General features: G+C 31.4%; 1 protein-coding gene across 1 annotated transcript in view; it reads left to right on the top strand.

The window, feature by feature from the left end:
- The window catches only part of LOC135952524 (UPF0047 protein YjbQ-like), a 109989-nt gene that overhangs the window by 13716 nt on the left and 70129 nt on the right, over nucleotides 1-26144 (top strand). The window contains exon 2 of the mRNA XM_065502523.1: nucleotides 20863-22252. Coding sequence (XP_065358595.1) covers nucleotides 22036-22252 — 217 coding nt within the window. The 5' untranslated portion in view covers nucleotides 20863-22035. The remainder of the gene's footprint in view (nucleotides 1-20862; nucleotides 22253-26144) is intronic.

The raw sequence follows: 26144 nt of genomic DNA, 5'->3' as shown, positions 1-26144 counted from the left end.
GATTTATTTTTGCGCATCTCTGGTTTAGAGTCAAACCCTCACAACCTTGTAGAGTTAAGCTCTTGTCAATCCTGTTTAACTTCAACATCTCCCCGCACTGGGAGTAGATGTGGTTTCGTATGCGGACGACGGCAGCATTATGGCGACGGGTTACAGCATCAATGACCTATTCACAACTCCATCACTGCAACTATCACCAATGAATTATTCGGTAACACTCTTCAATAGCTGCACGAAGAATGCAAAGCTTATTCTGGGAATAAACCAAACACAAATTTTGGGTGAAGCCTTTCTGAAATCATGCACAAATTGCGAAATATGGATAAAGAAACCACGTTTGCTTCCTATAAGATGATCGGTCAGTGATCAATTATTGGGTTCCAGTGAAGAATTAGCCTTAAGGACTGTCACGGGCTGTAGGTAAATAACCTCGGAATACCAACTACCCAAACAAAATTGTTCCTTCTAGGATGTCATCGGAGATTCGACAGCACACAGCAGAACTCTCCGCTGTGGCATGTTAGGCAGGACCTTCTGGTATACTAGAAAAACAAACAGACGCATGTGCAGGATACATAAAGAATACTACAAAAGTAGTTCTGACACAACTGATGTCGGGATGCAGCAACATGCTTTATAGCTACTGGTGCCGGAAAGACCATGATACCCCTCACATATTCAATTGGCCCAGAAGTACCTCCATTCCTTGGCCAGTACCTCAATGAAACCGAGTATAAAATTTGTAGTTTTAGCTGCTATATAAAGAACGTTGAAGATTAACAAAACCATCAAGCTAAAATTGTATTTCATTGCTTAGGTGCTAAATACCAAAATTCAATTTTCGGCCAGTATTCCGAAACTTTTATAAGAAAAAACATTGATTGTGGAATTTTTAAAGAGAAGCTAAACCTGTTTCTCATAGCTTAAACTCGAGGACTTATATGTTATTGTTAAAACCTTCCAGAAAAACAGTTTCTGGAAGGTTTTTTGTTAAGAAAAACTCTAGTTAATTGAAACGTGCTCTGCAATTTGGTAGTTCCTTAAAAAAAGTTTCGATTTGTTTCGCATTAGATCGAATATTGATGTTTTGGTCAAATATTTCATTAAGATATCTCCATTAATCCGCAGTGCATCAACAGGAATAGGGAAACTTAAGGTACACAAATAAATGTTTGCTTACTGGGATATTTTATGTTCATACATGCGATTTTGTGTGAGTGGATGTATGTTAAACTTGTGTTAATATGTTAGAATTAGGTTAAAAGTGTTGTAATATGGAAAACAATGAACTTTATGTTTGCTTTCTTTCTTCATTTACCACTTGTATTCTCTCGCTCTCTCTCTTTCTAGCATCCATTTCACTTCCTTTAACATCCCTTTCCTACTACATATAACGTTACTTTTTTTTCTGTTGTCACTCTGTGTGTTTGTTTCATATTTCGTTGTTTCTTGTTGCCTGCCACACGTTTAAGTAGACAATTTTCATTGTTTTCCAAGTGAAACATTTGGTACTCTGCGGTTCTTTATTTATTTTGTATTTATTTATTTATTCTTTCTTTTTTTTTTGTTGCCTGGTGTTTTATTAAATATTTAAAATATCGACATACAATTTTATGCTTAATTCTGGTAGTCTTACTTGCTCGAATGTATGTATTTATGTATTGTATGTTTTGTAAGGGTATGAGTGGAACGGTATGTAAATTCCATTGACATCTTCTGTTATGTACAAAATGAAAAAAAAAAACAAAATGACCGAAACATGTTTTAGGTTATTTTCATTTCTTTCTTTCTTTTTTTTAAGGTTTAAAGGCTTTAAATATTACTAACAGAAATAAGTAAAACGAAATTGTATTCTATGAATTGGATTTATTTTGCTAGATCAATAAATTTGTATGGAATTTTTAAGGGAATTATTTAACGAACAAGTAAGGAAATGCAGTTATAACTAGTAGCCGATTTATGTGATGAAGAATTCGAGTTTTCTAACGGTCGACCAAATTTCATATACAATGAGTGATAATAGAATGGAAAGGTTTTTGATAAATAAAATCGTGAGTCATTTACTAAACATTTGGGAGGAAGACCTGATAAAACTACTCTAAACAAGTTAATTTAATGGGGGTATGACTTAAAAATGCGAGATGTTTTAAAATAGCTTGTCTACTGAATCATTTCATATACATTTATTCAAAGTATTGGCCATTGTTAGCTGTGACGCTTTCCCATACATTTGGCAACATATGGATTCCGAGCCAAAAGAACTGCTCATCTTTTGAGGCCAAGAACGAATCAAGACAATTTCGGATACTCTGTTCCAAAGTGAAGCGTACTATAGAGAGAGCGTTCTGCTTCGATCAAAACAAATAGTAATCGGACGGGGCAAGGTCTTCCCAACCACTTCATTCTAAATAGTTTTAAACAGGTATTGCAACATGTGGCCTAGTGTTGTCATGATGGAATATTACGGTTTCATGTCTGGCCGTATATTCTGGTTGTTTTTCGCTTCAAACGATTCAGTTGTGTTCGGTACAGGTTCTCTGTGATGGTCTGGCCAGATTTTAGCAGCTAATAATAGGATCCTTTTGGTCGCATCAAATACAGACAATTAACATAGCGCCATTGATATTTTGCTTTGGTGTCAATTCGGCTGGTTGGCTGGGCTGCACATACGATCTCTTACGCTTCGGGCTATTGTAATGGATCCATTTTTCATCGCAAGTAATGATTCAGTGCAAAAATTATTTTCTCTTATAGCGTTCAAGCAGCATTTCAAACATGTAAAATCGTCTTTCAAGGTCTCTCGGCTTCAATTCGTATGGTACCCAATTTCCCTGCTTTTGGATGAATCCTGCTGCTCGCAAACATTATGAAATTGCTGCCTGAGTAGCTCCCAATAATTTTGCAAGCTTTTATTGAGTTTTACAACAATCTTCATGGACTAATGCCGCCAATTCTTGGTCTTCAAACTTTTTTGGCTGGCCAGACTTTGTCTTCCGTTTCAAAATCTCCACTTCTGAACGGAACAAACCATCTCTCGCACGTTGAAACCGATGGAACACATTCACCATAAGCTTTGGTGAGCAATCGTTGTGCTTATGCGGCACTTTCTTTCATATTAAAGAAGTAAAGCAAAACTTCTCGCATATGACGCTTTGTTGGTATAAAATTCGATATTTTCGAAGCTAAAAAAAAACTTTGTTGTTTACACTAATGGTCAATATCTAAATAAGAATAAATGACAGATATATTCCCTTCAAAATGACATATAAGTTATTAAAAACAGAAACCGCGTTCAAAAGATATGCCATCTATTGTAGATCCAGCATTTTTAAGTCAAGAGAGTTTAAGAAATTTCCAAAAATTACTTCCTGAAGGTTATCAATAACCTAAAATTGGAAATTAGTTCTCGAACTGTTAGCCGCAGTGCAAATGAGGCTGGTCTTGGTTGCAATCGCCATGCGGAAAAACCTCTTCTAAAAAATCGTACTGCTCGTATACAATTTGGCAAAGAACATTTAATCAGGTCTAGACACAAATGGAATACTGTTCTCTCGACTAAATCCAAATACAATTTTAAAGGCAATATTTGGAGAACATTTGTCAAACGGCGGAAGAAAAATAGACTGGATCTCAAGTACACAGAGCAAGGTTTGGGTCCAATTTATATAATAAAATATACTAATTTAATACAGATCCATTTTAAACGATCTTACGTATCCATATCCTGAGGAAATTCTTTGGAATACTTTGGAGATTCCTACAATTACCCCAAACTCACACTTCTGGTGTTGTAACCAAGTGGTTAGATACCAATGAGATACGTGTTTTGAAGTGGCCTATCCAAATGCCAGATCATTTTAGATCGGAAATTATGGATTCCAATAGCAATATATCACGAAGGAAGCTTTACTAACCGCAACTGATACAATATAAGGAATGACCAAATATTCAAAGGAGACATTTGAATCTTTAATTGGTTAAAACAGGCAGTTACTTTTTCAAACGTTACTCGATACAATCTTTAAATGTTATCAAGCCTAAAGCGTATACATCATCCCACAACACTTTTTACACACTTTAATGGTTAGGTTTATTTATTGTTTTATTATTTTCCAAATACTTAGTTTTAATAGATAATTAAGTTCTAAAATAACTTGTGATTATGCCTAATACACATTTGTTTATTAACATACATATAATTTATTCATTCAGTTATTATACATCTCGAGATTTATAAACATATAATTTTCGAAAGCAATTAACAAATTTAAATAATAAATTTATTTCACAGTATGAAATTTCCAAATTCAAAATTGAATACAAATACAAACATTCATTCATTCATTTAGACAATGTATCAATTTCATTGCCATATTTGGAGAAAACATCTATAGAGACGTAATAATTAAAAATTACCCTAAATAGATACTCGTACATTTAAATCTAGTTCATTTCCTTTTCTTAAATAAACACACAAAAACAACACCAGCTATCACACAAACACATTTAGATAGATACATACATACATCCGACAATTTTCTACAATAGTTGTTATTGTCGAAATGGCAGCAACAACTAATAGTATATTATTATCGGGGCTGAGATTTTCATGCATGAAAAAAAACGAAAATATGCACTATAAAACGAAAAATATGCTCAAAAATATGCAGAAATATTCACTATAAAATGTAAAATATACTCCAAAATATATATTAATAGATAATTATGCACTCAAATTAAAAAAAGGATTTTAAAATTCCTGTTTATACCCTACACCACCATAGTGGGGAGGGTATAATGCGTTTGTGCAGATGTTTGTAACGCCCAAAAATATTAGTCTAACACCCACCTTAAAGTATACCGATCGACTTAGAATCACTTACTTTCTTACTTGTTTTGACTTAAAAATGAGGAATTTACAATAGATGACGTATCTTTTGAACGCGGTTTTTGTTTTTAATAACTTATATGTCATTTTGAAGGGTACAGATCTGTAATTTATTCTAACTTAGTTACTAAACATGTCAAATTGTGTGGCAACAAAGCGTCATATGCGGGAAGTTTTGCTTTACTTTTTTAATTTGAAAAAAGTTCCACTGAAGCACACCGATTGCTCAACGAAGCTTATGGTGAATGTGTTTAATCGGTTTCAACGTGTGAGAGATGGTTTATTCGGCCAGCCAAAACAATTTCAAGACCAATAATTGGAGGCTTTTCTCCATGAAGATTGTTGTCAAGCTCAACAAGAGCTTGCAAAATCATTGGCAGCTACTCAAGCAGCAATTTCAAAATGTTTGCGAGCAGCAGGATTCATTCAAAAGCAGGGAAATTGGGTACCATACGAATTGAAGCCGAGAGAGCTTGAATTTTGCATATCCGAAATGATGCTTGAACGGTATAAAGGAAAATCATATTTGCACCGAATCATTACTTGCGATGAAAATGGATCCATTATGATAACCCGAAGCGTAAGATATTGTATGTGTAGCCCGGCCAACAAAGCCTTCATGGCGCTAAGGTAATGCTCTGTATATGGTGGAACCAAAAGGGTCCTGAAAATGTACCGAACGCAACAGATTCGTTTAAAGGAAGCATTTTCCGAAAAATGTCCAGAATATGCGGCCAGACATGAAACCGTAACATTTCATCATGACAACACTAGTCCACATGTTGCAATATCTGTTAACAACTATTTAGAAATAAGTGTTTGGGAAGTTTTGCCTCACCCGCCTTTAGTCCAGACCGTGCACCGTCCGACCACTATTTCTTTTGATCGATGCAGAACGCTCTCTCTGGGATACGATCACTTTAGAACAGAGTATCCGATATTGGCTTGATTCGTTCTTGGCCTCAAGAGATTTTAGCAGTTCTTTTGGTTCGGAATCCAAATATTGCCAGAAAGTTGGGAAAATATCATAGCTAACAATGGCCAATACTTTTAATAAATTTATATTGTACAAATGTTTCAAAATAAAAGATACAAATTTAAAAAAAATACCTTATTTTTAAGTAATATACCCAATAAAATTTTAAAATATGCTAATTATATGCGCATAAAGGCATAATATGCTAAAATATGCAATTATAACAAAATATTCAACAACAAATCGATGCCATTTTGTTGGAAATCGTCCGATACGGAAAGTATTTTTCAAAATTGGTTTTTGATTACTGACTACAAGTCAGTGACTACATACAAACATGCAATTGCATGAAACTCGCAGCCCTGATTATTATGTACATAAATGTATGTATAATAATTTTGTATACGTTTTATACTTATAAGGAGAAATCAATAAACATTTTAAAACAAAATTTTATTTTAATGACATTTATAATTTACAACAAAAAGTACAATACATTTAAAATCCACAAGAAATTATTGTAAAAAAATGGAAAAAAACAACAAATTACGCAAATTGCCAAGTGTATTAGAAGGAACAACAAAAATTGCCAACATTGTTTGAAGTCAAAGTCTATTTAAATAAACTCTAGTCAAGCAAACAAATCCAATACACTTAAGTGCGAGGGTTGTTTACAAAGTGTTATTTAATTGAGAGAAATGATGTCATTTTAGAATTCAAAAAATTATAAGAAACTTAGGCCGTGTAACTTATTTTATTTACTCCTGTAATTTCAACAAATAGATATCTATTAGTGCTTAGTTACTTATGGAGTAAAAATATTTGGTAATTTTAACCCGTAGATATTGATTTGAAATCAATTTCAAGTTACCGTTTAGGTAAATTTATCTACTGGTTATTTTACACTGTAGATACCTATTTGTTGAAATTACGGGCATTAATCAAAGATAAAATTTTTGAATTTGTATGAAAAAAATATATTTAAACATTGATTAAGCCTTAACTATGTTTAAAATATTGATAAGTTACCCGGCCTTAGAAGGTTAAGAAGTGACTTGATATTTCTTTTCGAAATATTTCAAGAAACTTCTAGGGTAATTTTCCCACAACCCTCTTCTTACATTTTCCCTTTGCATACACGTTGTACGTTGTGAAATTAGAACAAAACGAGAAGGTCGGTCTGCATATATGCATTTAAGCGTGCATGTAAGTAACTAGAATTTTGAGTCAATTGTAAATACTTTAAGACACTTATAAGCTTTGACTCTTAAACGACAAGAAGAATATTTACTAATCGTAAACGATAAACCTTTATGTCTGTTTTGTTGTTATTGTTGTTGTCGTTGCTGCTGACGTTCTTGTAACTACAATAATAGCAACAGAAAACGATTTAAATGGTTTTTTTTTTATTGTTTCTTAATTGACAATTACAAATGTTTGTTAGTAGCAGCCAGTGATGACAATTTAGTGCTTTTGCAATGCAGCGTTTTTTTTTGGCTTCACACTAGTACTGAAATGTAGTAATACATAATTTAAAAGGGGACCTTTACAATAAAACGTAAACGTACTATTAGTCCCCCTTGAGTAATTTGATTAAACCAATTTGTGTTTGAGTGATTTTAGCTTTAATTATTTTATAACAACAGAAATGTACCATTAAAAAACAAAAAGTTGTTTAAATTGCTTTTTGATTTGTCAGTCACTCAGAATCGTATATCGCTGGCTTAACATGCAAAGGCTCTAAGTCCACTTTTTTTAGAAATTGAGATTTTAATGCAGTAATGTACAATAAATAAAAATACATTGATTATAAAGAAAAAAATTGGAGTTATCTCGTATTTTGTTGTTATTTTGTAGTGATGAGCAAAAGCGCTTAATCCAATTTATCACAAAAAAAGCTCCAAGTCCCTATAAAAAGTACAGTTTAACCATTTCTGTCAAATTGTTCAATGACATGTATTACAACAAGTAATCAAAAATGGTAGGTCATGCCCAACCATTTTTTCTTTTATAATTTAAAAAAGTAATTTTCGGAAGAGGGTCTTATTTGGGAGCTATGACTAATTATGGACCGATCACCATCAAAGTTATTTGCGTTGAATTTTATGTGTATACCAACATTTTTAAGAGATTTATGGTCGTTAAAATGATTTTTGGAAACGGGCCCTATATGGGAGCTATGACTAATTATAGACCGATCGGCATGAAATTAGGTGACATGATTTCCATAGTATAAAGTATTTCGGGAGGACATTTGTATGGGAGCTAGGGGAAATAATGGACCGATTTCAGCTAGTTTCAATAGGTTTCATCCTTGGGCCTAAAAAAAGTGTATATACCACATTTTATCGAAATGTCTTCGAAATTAATCGACTCATAAAGTGATTCTGAGTCTTTCGGTATAATTTAAGGTGGGTGTTAGACTAATTTTGTTTTTTTTACAAGTTTTTTAAAATTATAAGTAGGAGAGCTATATTTGGCTGTGCCGAATCTTATATATCCTTCATAATTTTTTTTTTCCAAATTTTTTTAAATTTTTAAAATTTTTTAAAATTTTTTGTAAATTTTTTTAAAATTTTTAAAAATTAAAAAAAAGAATTTATGGCAAAAAAAATTGTTTGATGATAATTTTCCTGATTTTGACCCATTGTAGGTCCAACTTACTATAGCCTTATATAAATCATTGCAATGGACTTTGAAATTTCTATCATTAGATACCCATATTGTCTATATTAATGACTTAGTAATCCAAATATAAAAACTAGTAAATAAGAAATGAAAGACAAGTTCTAAGAAAAAGACCTAAGTCCATAGAAAAAATACAAACTAAGCAATAGAAAAAGCTCTAAGTCCAAAAAACCTTTTATCTCGGCAAATACTTATGTTATAATTTTGCTTTTACGCGCATCGAAAACAATGAAAAATACAAAAAAAATGCGTTTACAGAATTCAAAAATATTTACGCAAAAAAAAGTTTGAATGTTTTTTGTTTCTCCTGTAAAATTTTATAATATGGACTTAGAGCCTTTGCATGTTAAGCCAGTGATATGCTTTATGCAATTAAGCCTTAATGGCTATAGGTCCATTATTACAAAAGATTCAAAATGTACAATTAGTAGGAAAAAATTACATATTGTAGATTCTAACTCAGTCAGAATCGTGTGTGTTTATTTTCCTGATTCTAGGTTCATTATTATAGAAAATTCAAAAAGTACCATTTGAAGAATGAAAAAGTACAATTGGTACTTCCTTTTGGTAACAAAATAACATTAAGTCTCCTATCCTTAATTCTGTAAGGATATTCTCCAATCATTAATTCATTAATTAATTAATTTATTAAAAGTATTGGCCATTGTTAGCTATGACCTCTTCCCATGTTTCTGGCAACATATGAATTTGAGGCCAAGAACGAATTAAGCCAATTTCGGTTACTATGTTATGATATGTTCGCTTCAAACGAATGAGTTATATTTGGTATAGGTTCCCTGTGATGGTCTGGCCAGATTTCAACAGCTCATAATATATAGGACCCTTTTGGTCCCACCTAAAGTGCCATGTATATTTAGCTTTGGTGTCGATTCGGCTGGTTGGCTTCACATACTATCTCTTACGCTTAGAGTTAACATAATGGATCTATTTTTCATTCGGTGCAAAAATTATTTTCTTTTATAGTTTTCAAGCAGAATTTCAGACATACAAAATCATCTTTCAAGGTCTCTCAGCTTCAATTCGTATGGTACCCAATTTTACTGCTTTTGGATGAATCCTGCTGCTTGCAAAAGTTCTGAAATTGCTGTTTGAGTAGCTACCAATGATTTTGTAAGCTCTTGTTGAGTTTTACAAAAATATTCATGGAATAATGCCTCCAATTCTTGGTCTTCAAACTTTTTTGGTTGACCTGGGCGATCTTTGTCATCCGTATCAAAACCGACGAAACACATTCACCATAAGCTTTGGTGAGCAATCGGTGTGCTTTAGCTGCACATTTTTTCAAATAAAAGAAGTAAAGCAAAACTTCCCGCATATGACTCTTTGTTGGCCCAAAAAATCGAAATTTTCAAAGCAAAAAAAAACTTTGTTTTTTCCACTATTTTGTTCGATAACTAAAGGTAGGGTCACACAAGACAAATATTTGACGAAAAAGACGTAACCACTAAATAAAATACACTTGAATTCTTTTATTTATTTCAAAAACATATTTTACTTAGAATGATTCAAAACAAAAAAATTTGTTTTATTTTATTTGATGCTGTTTGATCTTACAAAACACTTGTAAGAGTAAACACGTCAAACAAATTTGTGCAAACAAAAGTGGTTACGCTTTTTTGAGCAAATATTTGCCATGTGTGACTCTACCTTAAGTGATAATAAATGACAGATATGTACCCTTAAAAATTACATTTAAGTTATTTAAAACAACTTCAAATCTTACTAATGATTCTTTTAAATCTTGCTAATGATTTGGTAAAATATAACAAGAGATACGTTACATTGAATTTGACCAATCATTCTCTGCTAACTTTAAGCTTTGCTTAGACATTTTTCAGATCTTACAATATTGTCAGATAAATGTACAGAAAATGTCGTGTGAACTTACAAATTTGTGTCTGGAAATATTGTCAGATAAAGTATTGTTAGTTCTGACTGCTAGTTGGTAACAATATTGTTAGTTATCCGACAATCGAATACATTTCGTTGTCATTGTCAGATAATTTAATATCGGCATCATTGTCAGATAAAAAACAAATAGTTTGAGGGCGAAAAATCAATTCTTAAAAAATCAATTCTTACTAAAGTGTAGACTGAACATTTTTTGCCTGAAATGGTTAACAGATAAAGTTATTGTCCGATAATTGTCTACAATGGATTGCCAGATTATCTGATAAATGTCTTGTAACTGTGTGAACAGACAATCTATATTGCTAGGTCTGACATATTTTTAGATTTGACAACCGTCTGAATAAAGCTTTACTATTCTCGTTCTGTAAGATGAGTATTGCTAGAAGTTGTAAATTTCTTTGCTGAATTACATATACTAAAAATGGGAATTAGCTCTGTTCAAGTGAATCAGAGTGTACTACTGTGGCACAAATGCAATAATCACAAGGGGATAAATATTCATGCAAATACATAAATATATTTTATATGTATGTGCTATGTACCCTGCAGTTTTAAAGGAGACAATTGTAAACTTTATTCTAAATATTATGGCATATATCGAATCGCTTGTTAATGGGAACTCTATCAACACAGCTAATACAGCCTAAAATACATTTTAACAAAAAAATAAAAAAAACAGAAAAAGTTTTAATCAAATAATTATGTATACGCCATCAAGCGACCACCATTCACTAGTAATTTCACTAGTGAAAATCAATAGTTACAAGAAATACTATGCGAGTGTTAAATTATCGAATTAAAATACTTGCAAGTACATAGTTGGGTAACCAGTTCTAACACATTCATTAAACCTAGAGCTGTAGGTTGTATAAAACAATATTTTTTTTTTTTGGAAGAGTAGTAAAATAGAGAATAAGAAAAAGAAAAATATGAATAGGAAGGAACTAGTGTTGTATTTTATGTACGTATGATTGTATGTACATTCATAGTACATAATAACAACAACAATTCAAAAATATAACAACTACAATAATAGTTCGAATCAGGTATGGAAAATTTGATACAATAGTACACCATTTTATACTTGTATTTCATATATAGAAACTCCTGTACATAATGGTATTGGGTGTATGACTTAAAATCGTGGGATTAAAAATAGATGACGTATCTTTTGAACGCGGTTTTTGTTTTTAATAACTAATATGTCATTTTGTTCTGTCATTTATTCTCACTAAATTATTGAAGTTATTGAAAGCGTCATATGCGGGATGTTTAGCTTTACTTCTTTAATTTAAAAAAAAGTACCGTTAAGCACACCCATTGCTCACCAAAACTTATGGTGAAAGTGTTTCAATCGGTTTCAACCACTTGTGCGGTTCAGAAGTGGTGATTTTCACATGGACGACAAAAATCGGCCAGGCTAGCCAAAAATTAGATTGTCGTCGAACTCAACAAGAGCTTGCACAATCATTGGGAGCTACTCAAGCAGCAATTTCAAAACGTTTGCGATCAGCAAGACAGATCTAAAAGCAATGAAATTGGAAACCATACGAATTGAAACCGAGAGGCCTTGAAAGCCGACTTGGCATGTCTGACATTATGTTTGAACGCTGTAAAAGAAAATCATTTTTGCATCGAACCATTCATTACTTGCAATGACAAATCGATCCATTACGGTAACGCGAAGTGTAAGAGATCGTACATGAAGCCAAGCCAACGAGCCGAATTGACACCAAAGCCAAAAATCCATGTCTCTAATGCAATTATATATATTTGGTGGGAGCAAAAGGGTCCTATCTAATATGAGCTGCTGATATCTGACCAGACCATCACAGGGAGCATATACCGAACGCAACTGATTCGTTTGAAGCGAGCATTTGCCGAAAAACGCCCAGAATATGCGGCCAGACATGAAACCGTAATATTCCATCATTACAACACTCGGCCACATTTTGTAATACCTGTTAAAAACTATTTAGAATGAAGTGGATGTGGAGTTTATCCTCACCCGCCTTATCGTCGGAATACTTTTTGATTCGGTCCAAGCAAAACGCTCTCTCTGGGAAACGATTCACTTTGAAACAGAGTATCCGCTTGATTATATTAGCTTTATTCGTTCATGGCCTCAAAAGATGAGCTGTTCTTTTAGCTCGTAATCAATATGTTGCCAGAAAGATGGTTAACAATGACCAATGTCTGGAATAAATTAATAATGTTTCAAAATAAAACCTAAAATATTTTAAATACTTTCATATAGAAAATCTTGTGTTTAACAGAATTTTATAAAAAAAATCTTCAGCATAAAAATTAGAGATGCTAATCGGGACTGATTTTTGAAAATCCCGGGGTTCGGGATTTGGTAAAGATTTCGGGAAATCTAAAATCTCGAAAATTATAAGAAAGAAACGTACATAATTATGTCTTTACAATTGAAAGAAAATTTTTTATTTAGCAATTAATTTTTATTAGATACTTGCATGAGTACATTATATAAGAAGACATAACTATAAAGTAAGTACATTGGGGTGGGTTGATTTTTTTCAAGAAAAATCGTATAGCAGAAACGCATTCTACAGAAAATTCTATGAAATTTTCCCCAAGAAACCATAGGTCTAAAATCAAATCCTATCTTGCGCATTTCGTCTTTTATTCAATGATATTTCAGTAGTTTCATTATTGGATAAAAGCCGAAATGCGCAAGATAAGGAAACTTTCTTAGAATTTTACTTAGATTGCGTTTCTTCTATACGATTTTTTACTTTTTGATCATCCATACAAATCGACCCGGCCTAATGTACATACTGGTAAAAACAGTGCCTTATCTTTTATCATTTAGCGTTTTTGAAATCGTAATATTTTCATTTTGTTCGAGCTCCTCATCTGAGATAAAATCTATTTCATTTGAAGAGGATTTAAATTGAGTTTTGTTAGACAACTTACAAAAAAGGTGAAGAATTGAAAACCAAGGTAAACCAAAAATACCGTTTTCCTTTATTAACTATATTGTAGCAGGAGTTGAGCTTAACAACTTTGCTGCACATCACTTTGTGATATTCGGGCATGTAGAATGTCAAAACGCATGAAAAAGGCACAACAAATTACAATTTCCCCTATTTATTTATGAAAAACGGGATTTGGAAAATCCCGAAAACCCCGGGATTTAAAATTAAAAAATCCCAACAATATTTTGTATAGAAAATCCTTAGTATTGCAGTATTTCTATCATCTGTATAACAGTATTTTCTATAATTTTCTTCTGTATAATTCTTTTTTCTATAGAAAATCTATATTTTATGTCGAAAATCTATGGAATAGCAGTATTTTCCATAGAAAATCTTCAGTACGTCAGTAATTCCTATAGAAATTTCTCATTATAACACAATTTTCTATAGAAAATCTTCGGTATAACAGTATTTTTTATAGAATTTTTCAATACAACACAAAAAATCTTCAGTATAACAATATTTTCTTATAAATATCTGTAATGTAAAAATTGTCTGTATAATTCTATTTTCTATAGAAAACCTTCAGAATTACAATATTCTTTACAGAAAATCTATAGAATAATAGTATTTTCTATAGAAAATCTGCAGTATAACTGCATTTTCTATAGAAATTTTCATTATAAAACTATTTTCAATAGAAAATCTTCAGTTTAACAGTATTTTCTATAGAAAATCTTTAATATAACAGTTAATTTTATTACTCTGAAGTTGTAAAAATTACATTTTGAATATTATTTTGATACTTAAATTTCCATCGCTGGTTGGTTGGCATGAACCAAAGTGAATTTGCACGTTTTTGTTTTATTATTATGATGATTTTTTTCGTTCGTTCGTTCATTCGTTTGTTCGTTTTTTATTTTGTAAATTTTTTTCTCTTACTTTCTTTCGGCTCTCTGGGAATGTTTGTTGTTCTTGTATTATTTATTTATATTAACGGTGTGTGGTTGTTTGCATTTAAACACACACACACAAACAAACAAATATATGCATATTTTACTAAGAATAACGGAGTGTTTATATTTGCGTGTGTGTGTTTGTGTGTAAGTTGAATGCTTTTAGGTTAAATGTTGTAAATTGTGAGTAATGGTAACAAAATGGTTTGAACTACATACACATGTTGCTCAAACACAAATGCAACTACAAACTACTGCTGCTGCATTAAGAACAAAATGTGGGATTATAAATATTAACTTTTAAATACGGAGGTGGTGGTAAATTTTATCTCCTGTTTATATTATTTTCCAGAAATGAAGAAAAAAATTTTTTTTAATCAAAATTTAATGCTAAAAATAAAGAGGTAAAATTTAACCCACGTCACACTGTGGGAGAAATCAACAATTTATAAAAAAAAACTTTCCCATATTTGATTTATTGTTATGTAGTATCAATCTATAGTTGTTGCTGTACTTAAAAATATTTAACATTTATTAATAACTTCAGTAATTTGGTATTGACAACTATATAAATGTAAAAAAATTTTCAAAAATTTGTTTTATGAAGAATTGGTTTCAAAGTTGTTATTAAGCTGGATAGTACAAGGTTTTCTTTAAGTTGTATTTTTACTTTTTTTTATGTAGATGGAATATGAGGCTTGCTAAATCAGAAAAATAATAATATATTTTCCGCTATTTGTGCTATTTGTGATAACCAATGGTCATATTCTCATAGAATTTTTTTTTTTTACTTTCTGAATTTTCGGAATGTTGCCAGTTACTAATGCTGTGAGATTCAGTTCTAATTATAGACTACAAATGGTGAAAAATTTAGCTGCGAAAAAGTGCGAGGTGAATTTATATAATTTTTTAAGAAATTATTATCGAAGGGACGATGTAAAATCTCGTACTAAATTTGTTCCTTATTTTTTTAAGATTTGCGGAATTCACAAAACCCCTTGTATCATTGTATCGAGTGTATTATTGAATTCAAATACAATAGTGTAAGCTTGTTGTTGGAAATTTTCATACAAAAATTAAATACACTTATACACTTTTATTTTGTATGTTTTTAAAAAGTTGTATTGGTTTATGGGAGAGAGTAATTTGAAAAAATGAGAGTCTACTTGTTATACATACTACGCTTTCAAAAACATTCATACAATATACAATGGGTGTTCACAAACTAATAAACAAAAATTGTATTTAATACAAGATACACGATACAAATTGTTGTGAATTCAGCAATTGTATATAAGAAGTGTTAATGGTAATTACATTATATAAACATGAAATTTATGTAATTCTAACTACTTACAAGTTGCTAAAAACAAATTCCCATATACCAAAATTGACATAAAATTATGAATCCTTTTAAATATGGTAGTGCTTTATTTAGATTGAAAATATAACATTATAATAAAAAAGTGGAACCGTTATCGAAAGATGTTAGGCAACTTTTGTTGGATCCATTACTTCCTAGTGATTCATCAGACTCTGAAGACGACTAATTTAAATAAATTTTAAAAATCTCATAATAATAATTCACAAAATTGTAACAAGTGTTAGTTAGCTTAATTACTCTTTATTTCATTGTTTAATTATAACTAAATTATTTATAATAATGAAATAAAATCATTTCATAACTAATAATTGTTATTCGTTCTTAAAAACAAAATTATTAATAAAACTAAAAAAAGTTTAATTTTATATGAATATTTCAACCTATGCCGGCAATAGGGTAAATGTCTAAAATCTATAGATTAATAGTTACTTGCTATAAATAAAATTACTTATAAAATTTAAATTGTTTGAAAGATATATTAAAATAATTTCTTACAATTGAAAATAGTATAGAATTTCTTCCGAGGTAGTGCAGTTTAGAAGCGTCTCCCGCTCATTCTACTGAAGTAGCAGTATCCATTTTGCATTACTTTATTAGCTTACCTCCTTGCCTGCAATATTTGCATATAAATGAAATTAATTTGGCCAAGCGTTTAGAAGATACGAATTTAATTCCACTAAATTAGGGTTTTCTCCCATTGTGCGTCAGTGACTATTTCCAAAATTTTCAAAACAGCACAGTTTCGGGTTTTCAATTTGAAATATTTTAAGAACTGAGTCTGGGTCAAATTGTTTAAAAGTTTGTTAAAAGTTTTTTAAATATTTTCATCTATTAGTTTCTTTAAGTTTCATAATTCATAGAATTTTAATAACAACTAAAATTAGTAAGTGGTTGAATAGAAATTTAAAATTTCTATGGATTAAACATGTTCAGCCTAACTACAAAAGCCTTAAAGTCGATTTTAAGTCCATAATGTTGACTATTATTTAACTATTTCGTACCATAAAACAAATTTCAAATATAATTTAAGATGTTGTATTTTTATTTCTAAAAAAAAGCATTTTGTTTTGAAATTTTACATATCGCTCATTTTCTGCAACAACGTCATAACTCAAAATCCGGGTGTTTTGAACTGAGTAATACAAAATAATAATAAAAAAAATTCAATTATTTTTTGTATGAGTGTTTTTTCGTTGTAAACGTCAAAATTAAAATTCATGTTTTCTCGTATATTTGACAAGTAAAACTTTGGGTTAAATATAGATTAGAATGATACTAATATCTACTATTTAAATCAGGTTCTATTCCTGAAATCGCATGATTTGTTGAAAATTTATTTAAGAAATAGAAATTTAATAAAACATTCAAAGCCGTTTTTCTCGAAACGACTTTATTTGAATTATGACGTTGTTGCAGCAAATGAGCGATATGTACATTTTGTTCATTGAAAAATATTTTCAATTATTTGAATGTATATTTGGAAAGTTTTGAAGCTTTTTTCAAATAAAAACAAAAGTTCTATTTCAAAATAAATTAACTTTAAAATTTCTTTCATATTTAGGGTGGTTGTTTTTTTGTTTATTAAACAATAAATAAAGGAATAATTTATAAATTTGTCTTTAAATAAAATATGACGATTATTACCTTGTTGTCATAAGCATAAATCCCTTGCATTAAACTAAAATGTTGTTCCTTTTCATTATTACATATTTCGACAATTCGTTTTTCTTCTGTTAAAGCTTAAGTTTTATTTTCCTTTTCAAGGAGGATTTGTATTTGTATTTACAACAATTGTGCATACATTTAATTAGGACACTGCCTAAATGCGTTATTTATATTTAATCCTGAAGACTATAAAAAATATGTTTTTCACTTTAAAACAGTAAATTTTTATTCATATTTTTATAAATAATCTAAAAATTAAATATTATGTAACTATTATTTTATTATTATTTACCGATTTTTAAAGATTGTTTAAGAATCTTAGTTATTAATTAAAATATAGTTTTAAATCGCTGCTCTGTTCATTATCATTGATTTATTATAAACATTATTTAAAAGAAATTAGCAACAAAGTATTGAGTATGAGCAACAGGGATGGAAAAATAATAATTTGTTGGGTATTCATTTTGATATCGAATATTTAGTACTTTTTTTTCAATCTCAGACTACTAAATTTGAAAATCTGAATTAGTTTAATATAGAAATTCAGTTATACTAAAGATTTTTAAAAGAAAATACTGTTATACTGAAGATTTTCTATAGAATATACTGATATACTAAATATATTTGGTCAATTCACAAGGTCTCTTATCAGTCATATATTTAGTACTTTTTTTTCAATCTCAGACTACTAAATTTGAAAATCTGAATTAGTTTAATATAGAAATTCAGTTATACTAAAGATTTTTAAAAGAAAATACTGTTATACTGAAGATTTTCTATAGAATATACTGATATACTAAATATATTTGGTCAATTTACAAGGTCTCTTATCAGTCATATTGTCTTATTGTCCTAATATATCACGACTCGGCAGCTCGGCTTAACTGACTCTTAGGCATTCGGCGCAGGTCTCTTCTGGTTGGTTAGGATAACACAATAAACATAGCATACAGAGTAGTATTATTTTAGGACATTTTTTGCTTGAAAAGCAATAAAAACCATTGTGAAATATTAGGACAATATGACATGATAAGAGACCTTGTGAATTAACCAATTGTATAGAAACTGCTGTTATACTCAATATTTTCTTTACAAAATACTGTACACACCGAAGCTTCGAGCTCATGTGGATTGGTATATTCCCAAATTCAACAATTTTGTTTGTTGACGTGGTCCTCACCGTAAAATGATTGAATCGAGAGGAACTTTGCCCGAACAGAACACCGATTTTGATAAAACGATTTTAGCTTCAACAATATCGACGCTATAAATTGACAAAGTTCGGAAGTCCCTATTGGAAGACCCTTTATTATATTGGCAGTATGACTTAAAATTACGAGATTTTTTAAATATAAATTAATTCAAAGTATTGGCCATTGTTAGCTATGACCTTTTCCCATTTTTCTGGCAACATATGGATTCCGACCCAAAAGAACGGCTCATCTTTTGAGGCCAAGAACGAATCAAGCCAATATCGGATACTCGGTTCCAATGTGAAGCGTATCCCAGAGACGCAAATAGTAGTCGGACGTGGCACGGTCTGGACTATAAAGTGGGTGAGGCAAAACTTTCCAACCACTACATTCTAAGTACTTTTTAATAGGTATTGCAACATGTGGCCGAGAGTTGACATGATGGAATATTACGGTTCATATCTGGCCGCATATTCTAGGAGTATTTCGGCCAATGCTCGATTCAAACGAATCAGTTGGTTAGATTTCAGCAGCGCATAATAGATAGAGCCCTTTTGCTGCCACTTAATACAGACCATTACATTAGCGCCATGGATATTTGGCTTTGGTGTCGATTAGGCTGGTTAGCCGGGCTTCACGCAAGTAATGATTCGGTGCAAAAATGCAAAATCGTCTTTCAAGGTCTCTCGTCTTTAATTTGTATGGTACCCATTTCCACTGCTTTGAATGAATGCTGCTGCTCGTAAACCTTTTTAAATTGCTGATTGAGTAGCTCCCAATGATTTTACAAGCTCTTGTAATGGACTAATGTCTCTAATTCTTGGCCTTCAAACATTTTTGGTTAGCCTGGGTGATCTTTGTCTTCCGTGTCAAAATCACCACTTCTGAACTTCACAAACCATCTCTCGCAAGTTGAAACCGATTGAACACATTCACCATAAGCTAACCCAAACCAACCAACCAAAAGCAAAACATCCCGCATATTATGATTTGTTTGGTACAAAATTCGAGATTTCTGAAGCCAAAAAAAGCTTTGTTGTTACATTATAATGCTCAATAACTAAGTGAGAATAAATGACAGATATGTACCCCTCAAAAAGACATATATTAGTTATTAAAAATAAAAACCGCGTTCAAAAGTTACGCCATCTATTGTAAATCCCGGATTTTTAAGTCATAATAAATTATTCGAATAATATTTTCTATGGGATATACTTCGAATGATTAAGGAAACTTAAAAAATTAATCGATTACTCGAATAATAAAAAACTGCAATCATTTATTCAATTAAAATTAAATTCAAATAATTGATAACCCTTCGTCAACCATTGTATTTCTAAAGTAAAAAAAATATCACAATGTTTTTAACCCTCTAACCCGCAAACTTTAAAAAACTAAAAAAAGTCGTCGAATAATTTTTTTTGGGGTAATTATGACCCAATAAACTCAGAACAGCCATCAAAAACTAAGTTGCAAATTAAGTTTAGGAACCAGGTGCAAAAAAGTTAAGAGTGCCTCAGGGCATTGACAGCTGACAGAACAAAAAAAATGCATTTCGACCTTCGAGGGAAATGTTAACAAACCTGTAACTAAAGTCACAGTTAAATCTAAACAAAAAAGTTATAATTACTTTTTGAAATAATTGGAGTTTTGTAATGCATGCCTTGAGGTACTCTTGCGGTTTATAGGGTTAAATTAAGAAAATAGATTGAGGGTTTTTGGACTTATTTAAATGGAATAGAATTTTATGATTATTTGAAATTAAAAACTGAGAGATAAGAGACCATCAAACTCAAATAAGAGCTCCAAAAAGTGGGAACATCGATATTTTAAACACATGAGAAACATTTTTTGTTTACAAAAATTTAAATTTTATATTTTGTTGCAATTTTTTCCACGTACGTTACTTTTGTATCTGAAATAGTAAAATAAAAACTACGTTCTTATCTAGATTTCCATCTCTGATGAGTAATAATAAATTCAAATTACTGCAAATTTAAACTGGGCGTATAATTAATATTAATTCAATTCTGGCTCTATATTACTTATACTAGACGTATGAGTAATATAGAAAATGCTATAAATTATTTATTTTTTTAAATTAAATGCACATAGATCTTAAACGTGACTTTTTAAATTTACATAACAATATTTATTGTGTATTCCTTCTTAAAACATAAAATTCAGCTAATTCTTGTTTCTAAAATTTTCTGTACTTTTTCTTTTTACCTATTGCAGGTGTTTGGTTTATATTCCCCATAAGAATTGCAAAGAATGAGTTTTTTCTCATTCGACTTAAACTAAAGCAAGAATTATAAGCGAAAAGAACAAGAACATCAGCAACAACAACAACAGCAGCCACAGCAGCAATAACATTAGCACACAAGCAAATTTAGTAACCGTCAGTGAATGAATGGGAATACGAAGGAAAAAAGTGTGAAGTAGCGCACAAAGGAAATCCAAAAAAACAAAAAAAAAAATCCTAATAAAAGAAACATGCTGGTGCATTAAGAACCAACCAAAAAATAAAAAGAATAAAACTAAAGAAAATAACAATAAGTTTAAGCAACAAAGGAAGGACAGGATTTATTTCAAACTTTATTCGTAAACCCCCCATAAACCAAAAAAATCCTCTCAAATAAAAGCAACAATAACAAATTGGCAGAGCAACAAAATCGCACGAATTAAAAACAACTTGAATTAACAGCTCCATAGAATTCAGAATTCAGGTGTAAATAGAAGAGAATAACCCAGCAGAAAAACAAACAACAAAAAACAAACGAAAGTCGAGACAAAGGGTGAGAGACAACATAACAAATTAGCTAGAAAAATACATACAGAGAAAACAATACAGATAAAGAGAAAGGAAGAGAGAGAGGCTTAAAGTAAGAAAACAAAAAAACAGAGTAAATTGCAATTAAGACGACACAAGACACGACGTCAACAAAACAAAACATACAACAAGCTACTGTTGCTGCCGCTGTTAGTGGATTATCTACTACAACAACAACATCTACTACACATCAACAACAAACATCTTCACAACAACAGCAATCACAAATAGCTTTAACTGCTGCCCACACTTATCCACAGCTTCAGCAACACCACCAACTACATTTACAACTAAATCCAACAACAGCGGCAGCAGCAGTAGCAACAGCATCAGAAGCAGCAACAACATCAGCAGCAGCAGCAGCAAAAGCAGCGGCCTCCTCCACCACAGCTAAAACTTCAAAACAACAAACCGCAAGTGCAGCGACTACCAGCCGTAGTCGCCATAATCGACGTAGTAACAGTACCGGCATCACCACGAATCCACACGGTAAAAGCGGCGGTACCACAACGGCGTCCAACATTAAACAAAGCGCCAGTCGCAACAGCAACATACGCAGTTCTTCGTCCAACAGCACAATGGCCTCTTCCAATCATCGGGGCGGGGGTGGCGGCGGAGGAGGAGGCGGCGGCGGCGGTGGTCCCTCCAGTTCAGGCTTACAAATTGGCTCAGCGTGGTTTCAGCGCAAAATCAATTTACGACCACAACATCGAGGTGTTCATTTAGTTACCGAAGAAATTTTAAGACAAATGCCTGAATTGGGACAATTTTCTGTGGGATTATGTCATGTGCAAAGTAAGTATTTCTAAGCTTTTTTTCATTATTAACAAAACAAAATACAAAATGAGAACAAATCTACAATGTTTTCTTTTGTACAATATTAACAAAAATATATACAAATGTTTGTTTGATTTCTTGGAAACAAATTTTAATAATAAAGACATACAATTTTCTTTCCTTGTATTTGAGCCAGCAAGTTAAGGAAAGGAATATAGTGAAAAAAAAAACATATTTAAAAGCTTTCTTTGATGAACAAATTTATAAGAATAGTTTTTAGATTTTATTCTTTATTTCTTGTATATTTTGTGGGCATCTTTGTTTATTTGTGAAAAGAACATTTTTGTGATTAGGAAGTAGGAAAAAAAAAAATAAATTCAAAGAAATATTTTTATTTGTATGATTTTAATTTAAAACTTAAACAGTGGTAGATGTTGATACAAATTTGTGTCAATATGTTAAAATATTAAAAAAAAAACCTTATAGAGTAAGGTTTTCTACTAGATTAAAGAAACGGGTTGCATTTTATCTTTAATCTAGTACGAAACTGTCGATGACCCAAAGTAGATCTATAATTTAGACCTTCTCTCTTCAACTGATTTTATATTTCGGGAGCCTATATTCAAAATGTGCTAACTCAAATTTTGCGAAAAGGAGTTTTTTGTGGCAAATAGATTCCCTATGCAATACCCATCTGAGATATAAATTTCAAAGCAACAAAATAATGAATGAAACACAGGTTTTTGGATAAAAATAATTTTGAGCTCTATACACTTTGTGTAACGTTTCTCCAATTTTGTTTGTTATCCCTTTCAGAAAATAAGATTTGTCGAGGTCATCAAAATAGGTATTTGCTAGTGAGATGATTTCATCGTTGGAGTCAAATCTCTTACCGCCGAGCCATTTCTTCAGGTTTCTAAATCCGCAGCATATGGCGGATGAGGGAGCAATTCGTAGCCTAATTGAGGGATTTTTGCACCTGTGTGCATCCTTGCATTATCCTGGTGAAAAATTACTTTTTTCTTGGCCAAATGCGGTTGTTGTTTTTTTTTTCAAATCCTATTTAATCGACCCAATAAGTTGACATTATATTCGCCATTGATTGCTTAATCATTTTAAAGGTAATCAATGTGGATTATACCGCGTGCATTCCTTGATCGCCTTGATTTTATTGGCTGTCCTTCCTTCGTATTGCGGTTGAAAAACTCGAAACACTCCTGCGAAGTTGTAACACGATAGAGTTTGTGGTCGATTGTGACCAAACGCGTCGGAAAGCTTTCTCATACCAAATTGATCATTCAAAATTGAAACCACTGAGCCGTGTGAGATGCCTATGGTTTCCATATCGTGAATTTTTTTCATTTGTTTCGGCTGTCCACAGCGAAATTCAGTAAACCACATGTTTACCATGCAAATTGATGGTGTAGAGTTCTCATAGTATTTATCAGGCTTTGATGCAGCTTGTTCGTCAATTAGACAACTGACAAATGCCTGTTGACAGGAGCGGTGTTGTCCCGCCTTTAAACTATTTATCTTATTGAATCATTTTGTATGGGACGATTATAGTCATTTTTTAGCTTTTAAAATATGAAATTTGAAGTGGCCCTATTACAATACAGCATGAGTTAGCTATGACCTTTTCTTATTTTTCTGGCAACATATGGATTCCATGCCAAAAGAACTGTTCATCTTTTGAGGTCAAGTATCAAGAATTTCGGATACTTTGTTCCAAAGTGAAGCGTATCCCAGAGTGTTCAGCATCGATTGAAACAAATAGTAGTTTAACGGGGCAAAGTTTGGAATATAAAGCGGGCGAGGCAAAACTTCCCAAACACTTCAATTTAAATATTTTTAACAGGTATTGCAACATTTGGCCGAGTGTTGTCATGATGGAATATTACAGTTTCATGTCTGGCCGCAAATATTCTGGACGTTTTTCGGCCAATGCTCGCTTCAAATGAATCAGTTGTGTTCGGTACAGGTTCCCTTGTGATGGTCTGGTCAAATTTCAGCTGATCATAGTAGATAGGCTCTTTTGCTCCCACCAAATACATTGCATTACCTTAGCGCCATTGATATTTGGCTTTGGTGTCGATTCGGCTGGTTGGCCTGGCTGCTTACGCTGTGTGTTTGGGGTCATTGTACTGTTGAAAATAGAAACGTTCCCAAGCTTTAACTTTAGAGCGCATTGTAGTAGGTTTTCTTTTAAAATATTAAGGTACACTGTTTTGTCCATTGAACCGTCGATGAAAACTAAGTTTCCTACACAAGATGCAGCCATACAACCCCACAACATGACCCCTTCTCCACCATGTTTGACAGTATTTACTACATTGTTATTTTCCAATTCAGTGTTTGACCTTCTCCAAACTGTTACCCTGATGTTCGTTTAAAAAATATGGAAGATTAAAGATAAATCTGTATGCTGTGTGAATATTTAAGTCCGGCACTGTATAAGTATATAAAACATCTCACAAAATGTTTAAATCAGAAATCGTATTTGTTTTTGTTAAATTTTTGGTATCATCTTATGGATGAAACATTTTTTATTTTTACAATGGTAAGTGAAAAAACTAGCGTTTTCGCTCTCCTGAGAAGTTAGGTTTTTTTGAGTTGGCATTTATTGAATATAGGCTCTCATTATGAAAAACAAATTTGACCTTATTTTATAGATATTGTCTTTCATTGTTTAAAATTTTAACAAAAATTAAAGACTTTTTTTCTTACAACAAAAATTTCATCATGTAAAAAGTAGCACTCATTTGTAGGGAACAAACAAAAAAACCCATCAAGTCAGCAAAAGGCGTTTAGAAAAAAATAAAAAAAAATCAAATATTAATGTTCTTTTAAGAAATACAAATAAAAAAAATTGCAATCAATCTCAAAATTTATATAAAAGTTGAGCGAAAAAAAGGCGCTAAAATATTTTATATGTCAAAAACATGCTTTCCTACATATGTATGTCTGTCTGTTGGTTTGTCTATCTGTCTGACTGAAGCTTAGGCAGTTATTTGGTCTTTTAGTCAGTTAAATATCCTTAAGGGTTCTTTGCTTCCTTTTTTTTAGCATTTTCGATTTTCTATTAAAAAAAGAAAAACTGAAATGACACAACCATCCATTGTCGTTCGTTATATTGAATAAAATATGTACTTGATTTCTAATTTTGAGACAGTTTTGGTTTTTTTTATCTTTTAGATTATTATTGTTAATATTATTAGTTGTAAAAGGGAGAGAATGAAAGTACATATTTGTAATAATTATAGGGCTTTCCATAATATTATTATTAAAATAAAATATTAACATACTCTCTATGTGTTGGCCAATATATCATTTCGATATGGGCAATTCCACGAGAATGAAAACCACGACTTAAAAAACAAAAACCCTTGAACCTTTTTTTCAAGATAATTTAAATAGGAGAAAACATAAACATATAAGAGAAAAATCTGTCACATACGGTATGTCACGTACGATATTAAATTTTATTTATTATAAAATGATCCAAAGATTGTTTCTATTTAAATATGTCGGATTGTAAAGGAAAAATATTTGGTTTAGTGTAAGAAATAACGCCTCTCACAATTCGCAAATAATCGCATATTTCTACATGTACCTCAAAATTACTTCCGTTTTATGTCACGTACGATATGCCCTTATTTCGATCGATATTTTGGACAACAATGTTTCGAAAGAACTTATTATTTTTTTAAACTATAGTACCCTCTGAATGGAACATAAATATCAAATTATTTTTGAGATACTCGTGTTTTTGCAAAATCTATTCCACTATATAGACGTACAAATGTCACGTACGATGACATGGAAACGTTTGTTAATTTTCATAAATCGTCTGCGACTTTTAATCAAAGTATTACTATAATCATTTCTTTCACTGTTTAAAAGCCCACAT

This window comes from Calliphora vicina, chromosome 2 (assembly GCF_958450345.1).
Source record: "Calliphora vicina chromosome 2, idCalVici1.1, whole genome shotgun sequence".
NCBI lineage: Eukaryota > Metazoa > Arthropoda > Insecta > Diptera > Calliphoridae > Calliphora > Calliphora vicina.
Note: the sequence above shows the minus strand (reverse complement) of the source record. Positions and strands in the feature narration are given on the sequence as shown.